General features: G+C 38.0%; 2 protein-coding genes across 3 annotated transcripts; one reads left to right on the top strand and one right to left on the bottom strand.

Moving 5' to 3' along the window:
• Window positions 1-124: 124 nt before the first annotated feature.
• Window positions 125-5,768, top strand: eif4e2 (eukaryotic translation initiation factor 4E family member 2). 2 transcript variants are annotated; one of them, XM_041804210.1, is made up of 8 exons: window positions 125-1,231; window positions 2,085-2,196; window positions 2,281-2,415; window positions 2,578-2,682; window positions 2,773-2,925; window positions 4,306-4,446; window positions 5,025-5,100; window positions 5,200-5,768. In XM_041804210.1, exons 1-7 carry the CDS (start codon window positions 1,212-1,214, stop codon window positions 5,058-5,060), a joined length of 702 nt encoding a protein of 233 aa, XP_041660144.1. In that variant the 5' UTR covers window positions 125-1,211; the 3' UTR covers window positions 5,061-5,100; window positions 5,200-5,768. The 2 variants fall into 2 exon arrangements, with proteins under 2 accessions (XP_041660144.1, XP_041660143.1); XM_041804209.1 differs by having other exon boundaries at window positions 126-1,231; window positions 4,306-4,442.
• Window positions 5,769-5,922: 154 nt separating this feature from the next.
• Window positions 5,923-15,493, bottom strand: LOC121520653 (phospholipid scramblase 1). The gene is made up of 8 exons (XM_041804211.1): window positions 15,398-15,493; window positions 12,399-12,738; window positions 12,234-12,311; window positions 11,927-12,119; window positions 8,939-9,050; window positions 8,753-8,852; window positions 7,201-7,259; window positions 5,923-7,087 (listed from the first exon to the last, which is right to left on the bottom strand). The coding sequence occupies exons 2-8, from the start codon at window positions 12,727-12,729 to the stop codon at window positions 7,061-7,063; spliced, it is 900 nt and encodes a 299-aa protein (XP_041660145.1). The 5' UTR covers window positions 12,730-12,738; window positions 15,398-15,493; the 3' UTR covers window positions 5,923-7,060.
• Window positions 15,494-16,432: the final 939 nt, after the last annotated feature.

Here is a 16,432-nt window from a genome sequence, read left to right as displayed (position 1 = left end):
GCCTGCGCAGCTACCGAGGAATAACGCGAAACATGGCCACTGTAGACATGTCAGTATATTACTTTTGATGTTTTTGAAAAGAAAGCAACTCACTGCTGTTCTTTGTTCTTCTTTTAACAAAGAAATTTCAAGTTCAGACGGGAGCTTTGCAAGATTGATTCACCAGTGAGAAACATGGTGCTTTGCAAGGTTAGCATAAGGCATGATCCATTATTATTGTATTAAATACTCATAAATCAACAGGGAGGACATAACAGCCCTCCTTTATTTTTAAATTCCATACACAAATGTAATGTACATTGTTGACATAGCGTTTTTCAGGTGACATTTTCTTTATGTATCATAAGCAATACTGTTAACTAGAGTTTCCAATTGACAACGTGTAAAGTTTTCTTTTTTGCCTTTTTTACATTTTGTCCTTTGCTGCACCTTATCCATGATCACTAAAGGAGCGATCAATCTCGCTTCCCTCTCCCATTACTGTCAGGTTGAGTCTGTCACCTGTGCGTCTGTGCAGGTGATCAGACGGAAAGGAAGAGACACGAGCGCTGTTACGTCCCCCCTTATGATTTGTGAGTATTTAAGACGATAACAGTGAATCGTGCCTTATGCCTCATATCCATGAATATGTGAAACTAGACCTCATTATTGGATAAAACAACAAAGAGATTCTCACTCATTAGCACAAACACAGTATCTAGTAAGATCCGCTGTTAGTAATAGCAAGTTTCGACTTTCTCATCATTTCTACTTTAATCTCGAAATTGTGTTTTAACTTTATTCTCGTCATTTCGACTTTAATCTCAATTTGCCCCAAATTATTTTCTCCTTCTAAAATGGTCCTAATCCTCTTCCGTATGACAGAGACTTTGACAAAGCTATAATTAACTTTACAGCAGTATGGTACTTAATTTTGTGTAGGGATCAGCTGTGAGAGATGTGATTAATAAAATATTTAAATATAACTTTTTTATGATCTGATTTTTCAAAAACATTTTTAATCATGCGTGCATAATTCATGTGAATAAAACCATCTAAATAAAACCAGCTTGTAAAAACATGTAGAAACTTCTGTGTCACCCACGGCCTCCTGCACGCTCAATCATAACTCTAAAAACACTGCGTGCGCGTACATGTGTACTGCGCGCCACCGTTCCTGCGGAATTGAGGAGGCTGTGGTTGGACTCCGAAAGGCTCCCACCTAGAAAATAATGAATAACAAATTTGACGCGTGAGTAATCATGAGTTTCTTTGCAATATCAGCCAAAGAGTGGGCTCCCCGTCGTGACTGCAAATACACGGGTGATCGTTAATGTTAGTGAAGGCTGTTGCGTGTAGAGAGAGGTGTGTCAGCTTTATTGCATGGTCCTGCATGCTCTGTGGACGTTTGGAAACCCACATGAGATTTGGGTTCACATAGACAGCCTCATATTAACCTAAGGAAAGTAATAACGTTGATTAAATAGTGTTTTATAGCGGGGAATGCGCTGTGCTGCTAGCTTTAGCTTAGCTTGGCGGAAAGCTGGACAGGGCCAGAATCCTCGGTGTATGAGTTATGGAGAGGCCGACGAAGGGGCGTCTGCTCTCGGCCCAAACAAGAATGCACTGGCCGCTAAGTTAGGGCAGATCTGTTACAGCGCGTTGTAGCTTGTTTATGGGTCGCGTTGTTTACGTATAAGTATTTACGTTTGCATTATTTACTTACTTTACCTTTTTAGCTAACAGTAAAGCACTCAGTTGTCAGTTTATTAGCAATACTTTACGGTAGCTGGAATGAATTGCAACATCCCTGCAGCTTGTCCAGATTATAAAGCTTAAGTGCCCTTAATATTATGGCAACGTATTTATGAGTTAGAATGCATTGCAATGAAAACAACTATTATTCTAGCACAAAAAGGTAAGAAGCACCAAAATTTGATATTTATGCCCTCTCTCCACCATAAAGCATTATTTTAATGTAATGCATTGTTGTATTGGACAGCATTAGTTCTGCATGAAGTTTACCTTGTCAAAAAATTATTACAGAGTGAATTTAAATGTTGCTGCATGACAGACATTTCATTCCTTCTTTTCTCAAAACGTAGTCTGAAAGATGATGACAGTGGAGACCACGACCAGGACCAAGGCTCACCGAAAGACAGTGAGAAGGAGAAAGCCGAAGACGATGAAAAGGAACAGAACACCTCCAAGAAAAAGGCAAGGCCGTTAAAGAATGACATGTGTATTTTGAACCATTCAGGTTAATCGTAGGACTCAGTCACTGTCTTCTTGTTTCTGTAGATGGTGGTTCCAGGAGCAGGAGAGCACCCTCTTCAGTACAACTACACTTTCTGGTACTCCAGGCGCACCCCAGGGAGACCAGCCAGCACTCAGAGCTATGAGCAGAACATCAAACAGATCGGCAGCTTTGCTTCAGTATGTCGATGTTTATAACTTAAGTAGAGAGGGCACACTGGAGAGAGGGAGGGGTTGCTGCTGGCTTTTGTTTATCAGCCAGACCAAGACCACATCTTTCAGTTCAAGCTAACTCCCTTTATCACACAGCTGTTGATATAAATATTTCTGTTCTTTCTAAAGGTGGAACAATTCTGGCGTTTCTATAGTCACATGATCCGACCAGGCGATCTTACTGGCCATAGTGACTTCCACCTCTTCAAGGAGGGTATTAAACCCATGTGGGAGGTGGGTACTCATACTGTAGCAAATTTGTTTTTATTATTACTGTATTTGAACAGAACGCTCACCCTGAAGCTTTGCATGTGTCATGTTCAGGATGATGCCAATAAGATGGGAGGTAAATGGATCATCCGTCTACGGAAAGGCTTGGCATCACGGTGCTGGGAGAACCTGATCCTGGCCATGCTTGGGGAGCAGTTCATGGTTGGGGAGGAGATCTGTGGGGCTGTGGTGTCAGTACGCTTCCAGGTAAACCCACACACACATACACGCACACTCTCTGGTTAGCCTTAGTTATTCACTACTTAATTGAGTATTCACTAGGAATGAGATTTTTACTTATATTCATACTCTTTGCAATATTCTTTTTTGATCTTAGTCCTTATTGCTACATTTCTGTTGTCGGATGGAAAAACAAAACGTCAGTACATTTTCAACAGAAGTGGTATGAGATGAGTAGCGCTTAAGCTAATAAGTTATAAAAGTCGTCATTCCATCTGTTTATTTATATTGCCATAAACACAAAATGATCATCCTCACAACTACATCTATAGAAGTTTCTAACCAAAAACTGAATTTCATGAGGTTACATTTGAACAAATTGTGACATTTTATTTAGAAGTGCCTCATAGGGCTTGGAAATCTACATCATGAAGCTCTCAAATTAGCAGCTCTTTGGTTTCATGCTACTCACCTGGGGAACAAACTTCGGGAATACCTGAGGTCTGCTACAACCATGAGCTCACAAATTTAGGGCTAAAAACAGTTCTGTTTATTGTGCCTTGAGGAAAAGTTTGTCAATCAAAAAAAGAAAAATTGCTGTAAAATGTTAGTTTTTTTGGTATCACATTTGTTACATTAGGCATTTTTGGCAACCGATAATCCACTGGAGGGCATTTTTATCAGATTATATTCAAAAGATTTTTAAGTGTTTTGCTGATCATGTTGTTCAGATAGAGGTCTCATAAAAGTGTGTATCAAATTTGATACAGTAGGCTTTAAAGGGCTCTAAGTGTGTTGGAACCCTGATTTTTTTACTCAGATCATGTACTCTCAGCACCTGAATGAACTCGTCTACTGCATAAGTAAAAAGAAAATGGTAATTGTCTATTTTTGAATCTTTAGGTTCATATGAAGCGATGCTACACCCTGTCAGACAACAATATCTTACCCTTACTGTGGATTCTATGAATTCAAAACGCTAGAAAAGAAAATAATGTAAACATACAGAGAAAGCTTGCTACTGCCAATATACTGCTAATGGGATTGATGAACTGCACTAGCTACCAACATTGTGGGTCTTCCAGAGAGTGTGCGGCAGGACAACACAATCCCATTCCCTTTTCATGGCCATTTGTAGCAGATGAGGAGGATAACTGTCCTCGAGGTATCACATTTTGGTCTTATTGTTAAATGATGCTGATGTGCTTTGAGCTTATGGTCCCCCTTGCAAGAAACATAGATATCTTTTTGCATTTGAGATAAAATGGCCTTGCACCACAGAACATGTGAGACTTGATCTTCGCATTGATTAGCAAAAACATTATGATTTTCAGATTTTTAAATATGCAGGACTGGGTTTCGATTTCCAGCCCTGATATTCACAGATGTGCTTTCTTGCTTCTGCAGGAGGACATCATCTCCATCTGGAACAAGACAGCCAGTGATCAGGCCACCACTGCCCGCATCAGAGATACGCTGCGCCGAGTCCTCAACCTGCCACCCAACACCATCATGGAGTACAAGACACACACAGACAGCATTAAGTATGTATGTCTCCTCGTTTTATTATTTTCTCTTTAACCTCTCTCTCTCTTCCTCACACATTCAGATATGCATGCTCACAAAGTTAAAATTTTCTCACCCAGAAAATGCAGGATAAACTGCATTTTATGAATGTCCATTCAAAAAGTATGATGTTATAAAACACTGCTAACATGTGTCATTTTATACAGTAATTGTTTTCTTATTTTGCTGAGGGAAATAATGTTATTTGCTAGTCCTTTTTACTCAGGTGGGAAAGTTTGGTGCTGTCTGTGTTTTATCTTTGTCATCCTAAAAAGCATATGTGGTGTTTTGGACTTCATATTAAAGTGTTTGAAGGGGTGACATTGTGCTCTGAGAAAATAGACATTAGTGTTTAATGAAAAAATCTATAAAAATGCCTTTTACTGATAAAAAGAAAGTTCCGTATTGTGAAATGAAGTCTTACAGCTTTGTCAGAAAAAAAGAGACAATCTTAATGTTCTTGAAAAATTCCGTCTTGATGGTGATTCTTCAATTAAGGCAAAAATAATATCCCCAAAGAGTTTTTTACTGTGAAATACTGCATCCTTCTTTGTTTGCAGAGCCTGGGAAGACTTCCATGGTCTGGTGAATGCTAGCGGCGGACGTTAGCCCCTCACACAGTAAACCTCTGCAAGGGTAAGAACTGTTTCTACATAAGCTAGAAGTTTAGAAATCCCCCTTTTTTCTGTACTTTGTCTCATTTTAACACCTTTTGTCTCTGATTGTGATGTGTAGGTGTGCGAATACGAGATGTGCTGGGGGCTGACATGTCCAGGAAGGATACCTCCGTATGGACTGGCACTGTGTGACATGAAGACACGACTAGAAGACCTTTCATTCTCTGTGTCAAATTGGAAATGAACGGAGAAGTCTGTCAACAGAACACTGAACCAAGCCGAAGAGAGAAATGCGCGTTATTTTTAATCATCCAGAGACAAACGAAGCCTCAATTTTTTTTTACTTTATTCTTTTTTAATGCAGGTTGTACCATATTGTTAACTTGGGGGAGGCCATGTTTGACTGGTGACTGCTGATCTGAACATAGCTGAAACAAAGTGTACTTGAAAAAACACAGCAATCTGTTATAATCCTAGACTTCATTGCTTAACATACCATTACTCAATTCCTGCTGTTTAAATGCATTTGTGCTAATCTGTTTCAATGGGACTCAAACAGGGTTACAGGTGGATGTTATTTTATTACAGTGCTGTATTTTAACTACAGTTCCTATGGACATTTCGAACTAGAAAGATTACTATTATTGTGTACAATATATTTGTAAATACAGTCCACTTCAAAGATCACTCAGCTGAATTGACTGTGATTCCCCATCTTTGACATGGATTCTGAATTCCAAAGGATGAAGACCATCTTGTGTTGGGCAGAAGGTTGTTTAACCTGGATCTTCAGAAAGGACTGCCAAGCTGCCTCTATCACTGTGCCTGGCCTCGAGCCTGACCCGAACCAGTTTCCTTCTGTGCTTTTCCCCATCTTGAATGAATCTGAGGGACGTGCTCTGCTTTAACCTCCTCAGCAAAAGTGTACGAGTCCTCAAACACTGACCTTCACTCCTTTTAACATTTTGTAGTAAAAGAAATGAAACTGGGGTCGGGGTCTGTTACAGTTTTTATCAATTCTTGGGGAGCAGTTTTTGGAACGGTGTAAAGAAAGACAACATTGTTGAAAAACTGTAATGCTGCGCTATTTGGTGGTGTGATGATGGGTGCAGGTGTATATCAGAAGTGAAGAAGCACTGCTGGATGTACCCCTGATGGATTATAGCAATAAATGTCAAATATGCATCTGCTGCTAAAGCTGGTTCTGTCATTTTCTTTTATAAATCTAAAAAAAAAAGCCTGTACTAGATGAAATCAACTTGACTTCTCACATTATTTGGGAACCCACCTTCTAAGGATTCATGTTTGGGATCTAGGCCCCTTATCTCCATTGAAGGGCAGTCTTAATGCTTCAGCATATCAAGACATTTGGACAATGATACGCTTCCAACTTTGAGGCAACAGTTTGGGGAAGGCCTTTTTCTATTTCAACATGACTGTGCCCTAAGGCACAAAGCAAGCAAGTTTGGTGGGGAAGAACTTTACTGAGACCTGACCTCTACCCTATCGAGCACCTTTGGGATGAACTAGAACAGAGATTGTGAGCCAGGCCTTCTTGTTCAACATCAGTACCTGACCTCATAAAAATGCTCTACAGAATGAAAGGGTTTACAGTAAATTTCCACAAAACACTCCAAAATCTTGTGGCAAGCCTTCCAAGAAGAGTGGAGGCTGTTACAGATACAAAAGGGGGCCAACTCCATATTGAGATACTTAAATACAACGTTACTACAATACCTCTTGGTGTAATATTCAGTTGGATAAATACTTTTGTCCAGATAGTGTTAATCCTGTTGTCTTATTGCTGCTTCAAACATGCTTGTTGGTAGGTGCTCTTTAAGGACTGAGTCACTGTTGAGGCAAGCCTCAAGTGGATATAGGAGGAATTGCAGGTTTTTTTCTTTTCTTTTTTTTTTTTTTTTTTTTTTTTTTTGGCATTTTGCACTTTTATCTTGTTCTTGACTGATGCTTCTTATTGATCAGCTCATTTCAAAGAACATGTGATTCTGTAAAGAAATCAGTAAAACAGTTAAGTTTATTACAGTGATTCAATCACAAGCCTGTTTTCACAGAAGGCAAAGGTTTTACAATAGGACAAGAAACTGTAAAGCCATCTCACCAACAAAAAAGTAGCAGCCAGCAGCAGCAGTTTGGTGTGTGCTTCCATATTCAGTGGCACTAGAGGAGTTACATAGATGGAAAGAAAAAACATTAGGAGTTAGTTGTCAAGGCCATCCAAAAGGGGGGAATAAAAGGGAGATCTTTCTGGGGCCCAAGCCAAATTTGGAGCCCACCGGTGTCAGCAAAATCATGGTCCATTGTAAAGTTAAGCTGTGATATCTTTATCTTTTTAACCTGAATTATAATCACTCTTATCAAAGCCAAAAATATTTTTACAAATATAATACAAATATAGCCTTAAAAACCAGAAACACCTTTTCTTATAACAGTCTTACCTTTTTATTGGTGATGTTTACAATGTGGATGCACACTGAACTAAACCATTTAGGGGAAAGGACTTTAAAAGCTAAGCCATGATGTTCGAAAAGCATCAGGATGCAGGAGAATAAAGCAGAAAAAAACTGAGACAACTTTAATGAAAATAAATAAAAGAGGCAAAAACAGTGGTCTTAAAGTGACATTAATGGGATGAAAGTGGCCAAAAAGTGTCAAAAATGGTTCAAAACTGTCAACTTAGTTGCCGACAGGTGAAAAGTTGCAGATTGGATGCATCAAAACTAGGTAAAAATTCATTAAATAATGCAAAAAAGTGGCAAAAATGGGATAAAAGTGCCAAGAATGAGCAGCAAAATGGGCATAAAAACAGCTTAATGGTTGCAAAAATGGGTAAAAAGTGTCAAACCAATTTGGCAGAATTTGGCAAAGTGGGATTAAAGTGAAAACCAAAAGTGGGAAAAAGTGGTAAAAAGAGTGCAGATTTGCCAAAATGGGTGTTAAATGGTAAATCATGGGCGAAAAGGGAGAAAACAGCAAAAATTGATGTGAAGTGGCAAAAAAAGTTAAAAGTGGCAAAACGGAAAAAACAGCAACATGGGTTAATACTCTAAAGTGGCAAAACCGTGGCAAAAATGGGCTAAAAGTAGCAAAAATTGGTTAAAAGTAGCACTAATTGGCCAAATTTAGCAAAATGGGTTAGCGCCAAATAGACATCAACAACAGGCAAAATCAGCATACAGTGGCAAATGTGTACAGAGGCAAATGAGTGGCAAAAATCGGCAGGAAAAAACAAAAATTGGCATAAAGTGGTAAAACAGTGGTAAAAACAGTGAAAAACAGCTAAAACTGATGCTAAGTGTCACAAATGAGTTCAATGTGGCAAAAAAGGACAAAACACCCAAATAGATTTGGCACAACAGTGTTGAAAATGGGCTAAAAGTAGCAAAAATGTGTTAATGTGGCAAAAAGAATGAACAAAACCACCACACATTTTCAGCTCCAAAATGAGGTAACTGTTAGCCAGGATGTTAGCACCAGTGCTACTGTTAAAACACACATGCATTTATATCGATAAATCACAGCTGGAGAGGGCCCATTCTCTGGGTTATTCAGGGACCCGGCAAATTCTGTAGGCAGTCCTGTCTACAATGACATATTAATTTAACTAGACTTTGTTTTTGCCTCTAAGCTTCAATTCCCATTTTCTTACTCACCCTCCAACCCAAAATATTCATGGTCCATGTTGTGCTCCTCATTGAAGCCTCGCCACTTCTTCCATATTGTGCCAATTTTCTCACCGACACTGGACACAATCTAAGTTTAATTAAAACCACATTCAAAAAATGATGTAGTCTTCTAGATATACCTGTTTAGTTTTTGGTTTTCTTGAATGTGTTTACCTGGAATTGCTGGTTGGAGAGGCAACGGTTTGGACAGCATGATCCCTGAATACTGATGCCAGATGCTCCATCTGAATCACACAACTCCAGCAAAGGAGTGAACATGCTCCACCTTTAAAAAACAGCCAACACACAGCTTAATATAGTTTCTTACGTAATCACGCAACAACCAACCTATCAGATCCACTGGCCAGTTCTTCACACACTAGCCCAGCCCGGCCTTGATGCTTGGTTGATCACATTTTCAGCTGTCATGATTCTGCAGCACCAAAACCATTGTTAGCTTGGTGTCGGAGGAGTTCAAATTGGGGCATGCTTTATTCGAGCACAACTGAGAGAATATTTATACCAAGTAGATCTCTGGCCACCCAAACCTCTGCCAGGTCGGCTGTAATTGGACTTCATCGAGCGTTGCTTTTGGAGAACTCTAAATTTGAAACACAAAGGCACACCATCTAACCCCAGAGTCAGATTTAGGCCACACATAGAAGGAAGTATTTTGTTTTGTCATCCCTCCCATTAGCCAACATTCCCATCAGGAAAGACAGTACATTCCTTCCCTTCAGTCCTGGGCAGCTCTGCTGGCATGTCTCTGCGCAGACAGCTGTTTTGTGTTTTCAAACTGTCCCAGGTTTAGACTACACCCGACTGGGTGGAGCAATGAAGGCTCTTAGTGCTATTTACAGATAGACCCTGGCATTTTCAGCCAGGCTAAAGGTGGCCAGGGACTTATAAAGGAAAAAAATAATTCAGTCTGAGAATGTGGGGTATTAAAATTGTTGGTACAGTACTATGTTGTTGGAAATCAAAGGATTATCAGGCTTCATATATCCATATACCAAAAAACTTAAAAACTACATGTAAAAACTAAGACAACTTTTCCATCAGAACATAATGGAACACACCAGTGTCTGATTTTTTTCTGATTCTGTAAACAATACAAGCAAAATCTGTTGTCCATCTCTGATTTAATAGCCATATATCTCAGGAAAAGGGTCTCAGAGTGATAATGCAGTTTTGATGAATGATCTTCTCAGTGCCAAAAGATTAATTGTGGTGTTCCTCAGGGTTCAGATGTTGGTACTTCATTTTTTCCCTTGTACATATAGCTACAGGGAAATCTCGTTGAAGAATCAGCAAAAACATCTGTCACTATGCTGATGACACTCATCTTTATATGACTGATGATTCTGGCCCATTAGATAGCCTGTAAGTTGCATTCAGGATAACACACAAGTCATGTACTATTACACACTAATATTAACCAGCAAATATCGACAAGTGGAAAGGGTTTGAACCTGAACGATTCTTATAAACAAGGCTTACAAAGCTAGTGATAGAAAGAGACATACTGTGTTTGAACTTTTCAGTAGCATATTGTGCAAAATACACTTTTTCTACAAAAATATTTAGTTTAAGTCAATGAAGATATTTTAAATTATTTATTAGTAAGCAGGAATTATGCATGTTAAAATACTAATTTTATAAATCCTCCATGGTCAATATAGTTTGGCTTTTATGACCAAAAAATAAATAAATAAAAAATTTCAATGTTGAAGTAAAAATAGATTTCTACGGAGTAATGGCAATAAAAAAATTTGATAAAACAGATAACTTTGACCCAGTTTCCCACAGGCTTTATCTGATTTTGCACCAAAATAGATTTTAGATCAGAAGACAGCTCAATTGAAAGTGTTAATTTTAACTCTCAGCTCATTATTAACCAGAATGCATTTCACTGTGTTTGCAAATGAACTCTTCAAATATTTATCATGTAAAATAACAACTGCATAAATATTCACCCCCTGAACGTGGTCCAGTCCTAATAAAATTGTCACTATTCTGAAACTACATCTAAGCTGACCACCACACTAGGCAGCAGTCACTGCAGTCACTTATTCCCTAACCCGAGGTCCCTTCTCTCTACAGCTGAGAGGCAGAATAGCTACAGCTGCACTGTTTTTTTGACAGATTTACCCACAATGGAGAAATATCACGGATTGAATGTTTGATGAAAACTAGAATTTAGTCTAGTTTTAGTCATCTTGACTAAAAACTAAACTTAGTTTTTGGCAGTTTAGTCATCACAGATCTATTTTTTTAGTCTTAGTCTAATTTTTGTCATGGAAAAAAGGCTATCGACGAACATTTTTAGTCATAGTTTTAGTCGACTAAATTAACACTGGTCCAAACTCAAGTTTGGTTCAGAACAAACATTGTGGATTGGACCTTTTCAAGATGGATTAGCCTGATGACAGATATGTAATCAGGGCAATTCATCGGTGTTGCAATGTTAAATTAGTTCACCGGTTGCCTTAAAGATAAACAACTGTTTGTGTCTAACAGTGGAACTAAGTCTATGTGTCTTTCCATATTCTTGCTTATTTTTACACACTTTAATGACATCTCAGATAACTTGTCTGAAATACTTTATGCAGATGACACAAATGTCTTCAACTCTTGTAAACATCTCGGCACTGTTATGAATTTGAAAAATAAAGAAGTGGGTAAATTGTCTCATTGTTTAAAGTCTGGCAAGTTATCACTGAACATCAGAGAAACTTTAAACTTATTTTGGTCTTAGTTTAGAGATTTTTTTTACAGCACATCTAATATTGTAGTAGATGACATCCTTATAACTAATGTGCTTTCTACACAATTCATTCAGTTCAATTCTGATTAATTAATCCTTATCATTGAAACACCATATATGAGCTATTAACACAAAAATAGCCAGTACTGATATTATAAGTAAATTACCTAATTTTATTAATGCTAAAGTTGCTACCATGTTATATTACTTGAGGATCTGTCCATTAGTTATTGTAACATAGCCTTTTGTTCATTCAATACATTCACCCCAGTCTCTATTTTAAAAACTGTCCTCTGTCCTCAAGTGAATCACCTCCAGACTATTTTTTTCAGAATTCTTAAAAATTCCTCCATATCCTATTTAAGTACATTACTAGGAGATTCTATCAGTCTCACCTCTGATAAACAGTGCCAATGAGATGTTTCTGAGGCACGTAGGCCTTCATTTCCATCAGGCAGCAGCCCAGGCAGCAGGCGTCCACCCTGAGAGGCCTTTCAAAATTAAAGACTGGGTGGCCTTGGCAGTCAAAGCCTTGCAAGGTGCAAGCTCGAGCTGGACCGCAGCACTGGAGGCACACACAAGAACTCTCTGACAGGAGGGAGATATCAAAGACAGATAGTGGTGAGACATCAGAAAATTATTCACTTTTTAAATATTTGATGTAGATGGGATGATGATGTGTTGCTGAACAGGGACAGGTACCTTCCACAGCCACAAATAACTGTGACCTGCTGCCTCCTGTGGCGATGCTGTAGACTCTCCTGGGAACACACTGAGGACCTACAATGATGATGCATAGTCCTGTTAGACAGGCCTAACACAGGTACACACAGAAAACAAAAAGCAAGCCATCACTTCCCAGCTCACCTTGCAGCTCTGGTCTGGCGGTGATGTGAATGTGACTGACTGTTTCCAGCACAGACAGGATGTTCGATCCTGCAGCTCCTCCAGGACGCTGCTCTTCTACTTTACCCGGTGGCTGTATGAAGAAGATGTTCTCTACTTTCCTCCCTTGATTTAGACCTGATAGCTGCTCATCCCAGGCTGGAGGTGGTGGGTGGGGTTTGGGTCCAGGTGAGTGGGTGTGGCACTGACATGAGCGCTCACAACGGTTCTGGAAAGCTCTGAAGATCATCTGGATGTGCTTTTCCCGCTCAAGTCCACTGAAGGGAAGAGGCTGATTGGTCACGGCTGACATGGTACAAAACTGAGAATGTATAATACAAACGATAAATTAATGGGTAAAACATTAGACTGTTGCAAAGGCATGTTTTACACTTGCATCTAATCATGTTTTCAGTTTCAGGTGAAATTAACTGTAAATAAAAAAGTTCTTATTTTCTTTATGAACTCAGTTCAACAAATACGTATGCTATAGATATTTAGATAAGCAGATTAAATCATTAGCAGCTAAAAAAAAGGGCTGACTTTATCCTGGTCATAACAATCTTATCTCTGCATACAGGGGAGGCAGATTTTCTATTGATGGCCAAAATGACTTATATAGGGAAGACATGAAGTTTGTGTGGATAAACAAGTTAATGATAATTATTTATTTACCCTTTATTTCTCCATTAATTATATCTGTGATCTACTTAATGAGGCTTTTAATTTATCCCTTTGGGGCTTACCAATAAGTCATTTGTGGCAACAATTTGAAAACAGAACAACAAGAATGAAAATGAAATGAAATGAAAAGGCAGGTTAAAAAGGAAAATACACTAACACTGGACTCACAGATATATTGTGTTTGGATACACCAATACCCCATTTTTTACAGAAGAATAACAACTTACATCTGTATGGAAGCCTATTTACGCCACTTTAAAAAGAAAAATGTGGAAGTTAGGCAATAAAGAAAAAGAATGTGAAGTCATACTTATGAGATTCATAGTCGAAATAATGAGATCAAAAGTCGAAATAATGAGATAAAAAGTCATAATTATGAGACAAAAAAATCATAATTATGAGATAAAAAGTCAATTATGAGGAACAAAGTCGAAATAATGAGATAATAAAGTCCTAAATATGTGATAAAAAGTCTAATTATGAGAAACGCAGTCAAAATCATGAGATAAAAAGTCAAAATTATGAGATAAAAATAATAATTATGCCTTTTTAAAAAAAATGTATCTCATAATTTCGACTTTTATCACATTATTGTGATTTTTTTATCTCTTTTTTTTTACTTTTTATTTCATATTTTTGACTTCTTATCTCAGAATTAATTTCAACTTTTTTTTCCCATAATCAAGTTTTTTTATCTCATAATTTCAACTTTATATCTCATAATTAAGACTTAGAATTTCACATTTTTTTCTTTCTTTTTTGGCAGAAATGGGCTTCCATATATCTGGCTATACAACCAATGTGGAATTAAAACTTGATCTTAATAATACTATTACAGGCTCTGAAATTATTTTTGAAAGTTTGTTTAATTTCCATCTCTCTCTTTTCAACAGTTTAGCAGTGCATTGTTTACCCTACTTGTCAATATTTATGTTAAATGCCCCATCACTTTTTGGGGAACCAGCAAGGAAGCTATGTTGTACAGTGGTGTAATGGGTACAGATTCTCCCTGGAATTGAGCAGGTTTAAGGTTAAAAATGGGCCAAGAAAGAATGCTGGCTCTACTGTACACTCTATCAAAAGTTTTTGAAGTGTTTTTTTTTTTTTCACTCAGAAAGCCTCTGTGTTTGGCACTATTTTGCAAAGCAACATTCGACTGTGTGTTCTTCTACCTCAGCAAATCACAATCTTTGACCATCTGCTGGGACATGCAGCTTCCAGTCTGCATCCAGAATTTCCTCTCTCTAAATTCTGATGTTTTACTGACCTTCTTCAACTTTTTAAAAACAAACGGTCAGAAACCAACCTGACCAGCTGAATTTGTCACTCAAATTAAGTTTATGGCTTTATTCCTTCAATTACCAAGTAGTTTAGACAACCCAACTAAACAAAACACTAAACATTGCTTTAGCCATCATGAGGGGAAAATCTGGGAACGACTTGTTTCAGCACACATTTTCTGAAAGGTAGAGAAAGAGAGGGGGGAGGGAATGGATTTTTCTAATTCTTGGGAGGACTGTGGGCAGGCCAGGGGCACATAAATCAATTAGAAAACCCTGAAAAAGTGTATTTTGCCTAATATGTGACCTTTAAACATGTCAGTTACGCTGTTGTCCTCGAAGAGGGCAGCCTGGGTTCAGATCTGACCTGTGGCTCATTTCTAGTATGTAATTCACAGCACTCTCTACCTGATATCTGACTCTATCCATTGCCCTGTATCTCCAGTAAAGGCATAAAAAAGCCTTAAAGAAATCTTAAAAAAGGAAATGAGAATTAAATATCTAGCAGGTTGTCCAGGACAGCCAGAAATGTACATGTTTTAAGGAGAAGTTTTTTCAAAAGTTAAAATCTAAAAAATAGATAAATTGATGAATTTAAAAATCTTACCTTTCAGCTAGAAACAGTGTAAAAATACAGTTTAAAAAGTCAAGTAGTTATGCTGACCATCTTGTTTTAAACGTACCAAAAATCTGCATTGGGTCAATAACATTTTTCTTGTCTTGAATAACTATTATTGAAACAATATTAATAACACTTAAATAAGATGAAAAAAACAACTTTACTTTACAGACTCCTAGCAGCAGGTGCAATTCTGTGGTAATAATACAAACATCCAATGAATTCATAAACAATGAAGATGATACAGGGTCCACAGAGACCTCACTGTTTTTTCCCACAAAGGGTTAGGGTGTGAGTGCACATTTTCAAACTTCTGCATCATTAAACCTTTCTTATAAAACCAGAACCAGCAGAGCTTAGAGAGAAAAACAGAGCAGTAAATCTTAACTTGTGCTTACCATCAGTGGTCAACCTCCATGTACGATCAGACTGGTGATCTAAGGGTGAAGAGTACAGACAACATCCACGGGAGGCTCAAAGAGCAGACATCCATACCACCTCAGTGTGTTTGTGTGAATATTCACATAACGATTCTTGGCTTTTTAAGTGTGTTTGTGTCTGGACAGCTTGCCCCTCTGCCCCCCACCCCCCTCCTGAGTCTGTCTCTGCCCCTGTCTCTGTTTCCATCCCAACCAGCCGGATCTGCCTTTTGTTGGCTTAGAAAGGCAGCGCTCAGCCATGTAATTGAAATCCCGCTTCCAGAGGTGGGGGACCAAGCAGCGGGTCTGTGTTTTGGTGGTAGCTTTGGGAGTGTTGGTGCTCTCTCTATGAGTCCAAAAAAGATTTTTTTTTTCTTTAATACAATTTTGGTATTTTAGTCAAATTGTGTTAACAATATAATCACTCCAGCAGTGAAACAGTATTCCATCAAATGAACAGGGAAAGTGATTTAATGATAATAAGTAAAATTAAGGTGTTAAATTGATGACACAAGACAGAAACGTTACAAATTCTGTTAATAGTCTTTGTTTTTATTGAACATCACCAAACTTTTATTTAAAAAACACAGATATCTCAATAAAGTCTCAGGTTTCCTTTAATAATGTACCAATCCAGATTCCAAGAAACATTTGGATGTGTTTTAAAATATGAATAAATAAAAGTACAGATATTTTCTAATTTTGTTCTGCCTACAGTGCTTAACAAATTTATTAGACCACCTGTCATATTTGTCTCAGAGACCATCCAGCATCATGAAGTGCTTTAATGCGGACTCTTTCATTTTCAGTGAGCTCTCCACCTTTTACCATTTTGAACAGGAATGAGGAATTTCAAACTGAATTCACCTTTTTATACCCAAATTTGAGCCGGCTCACTGGGCTTTTCTGAGAAGTCAGAAATTAATCAAGCATAACATTCAACCACTCAAACTCATTTTTCTGTTCAGTAATGCAAGTAAATAACTATAATTTGACATATTAGTCAAGAAATAA

This window comes from Cheilinus undulatus, linkage group 13, assembly GCF_018320785.1.
Source record: "Cheilinus undulatus linkage group 13, ASM1832078v1, whole genome shotgun sequence".
Classification (NCBI taxonomy): Eukaryota; Metazoa; Chordata; class Actinopteri; order Labriformes; family Labridae; genus Cheilinus; species Cheilinus undulatus.
Note: the sequence above shows the minus strand (reverse complement) of the source record. Positions and strands in the feature narration are given on the sequence as shown.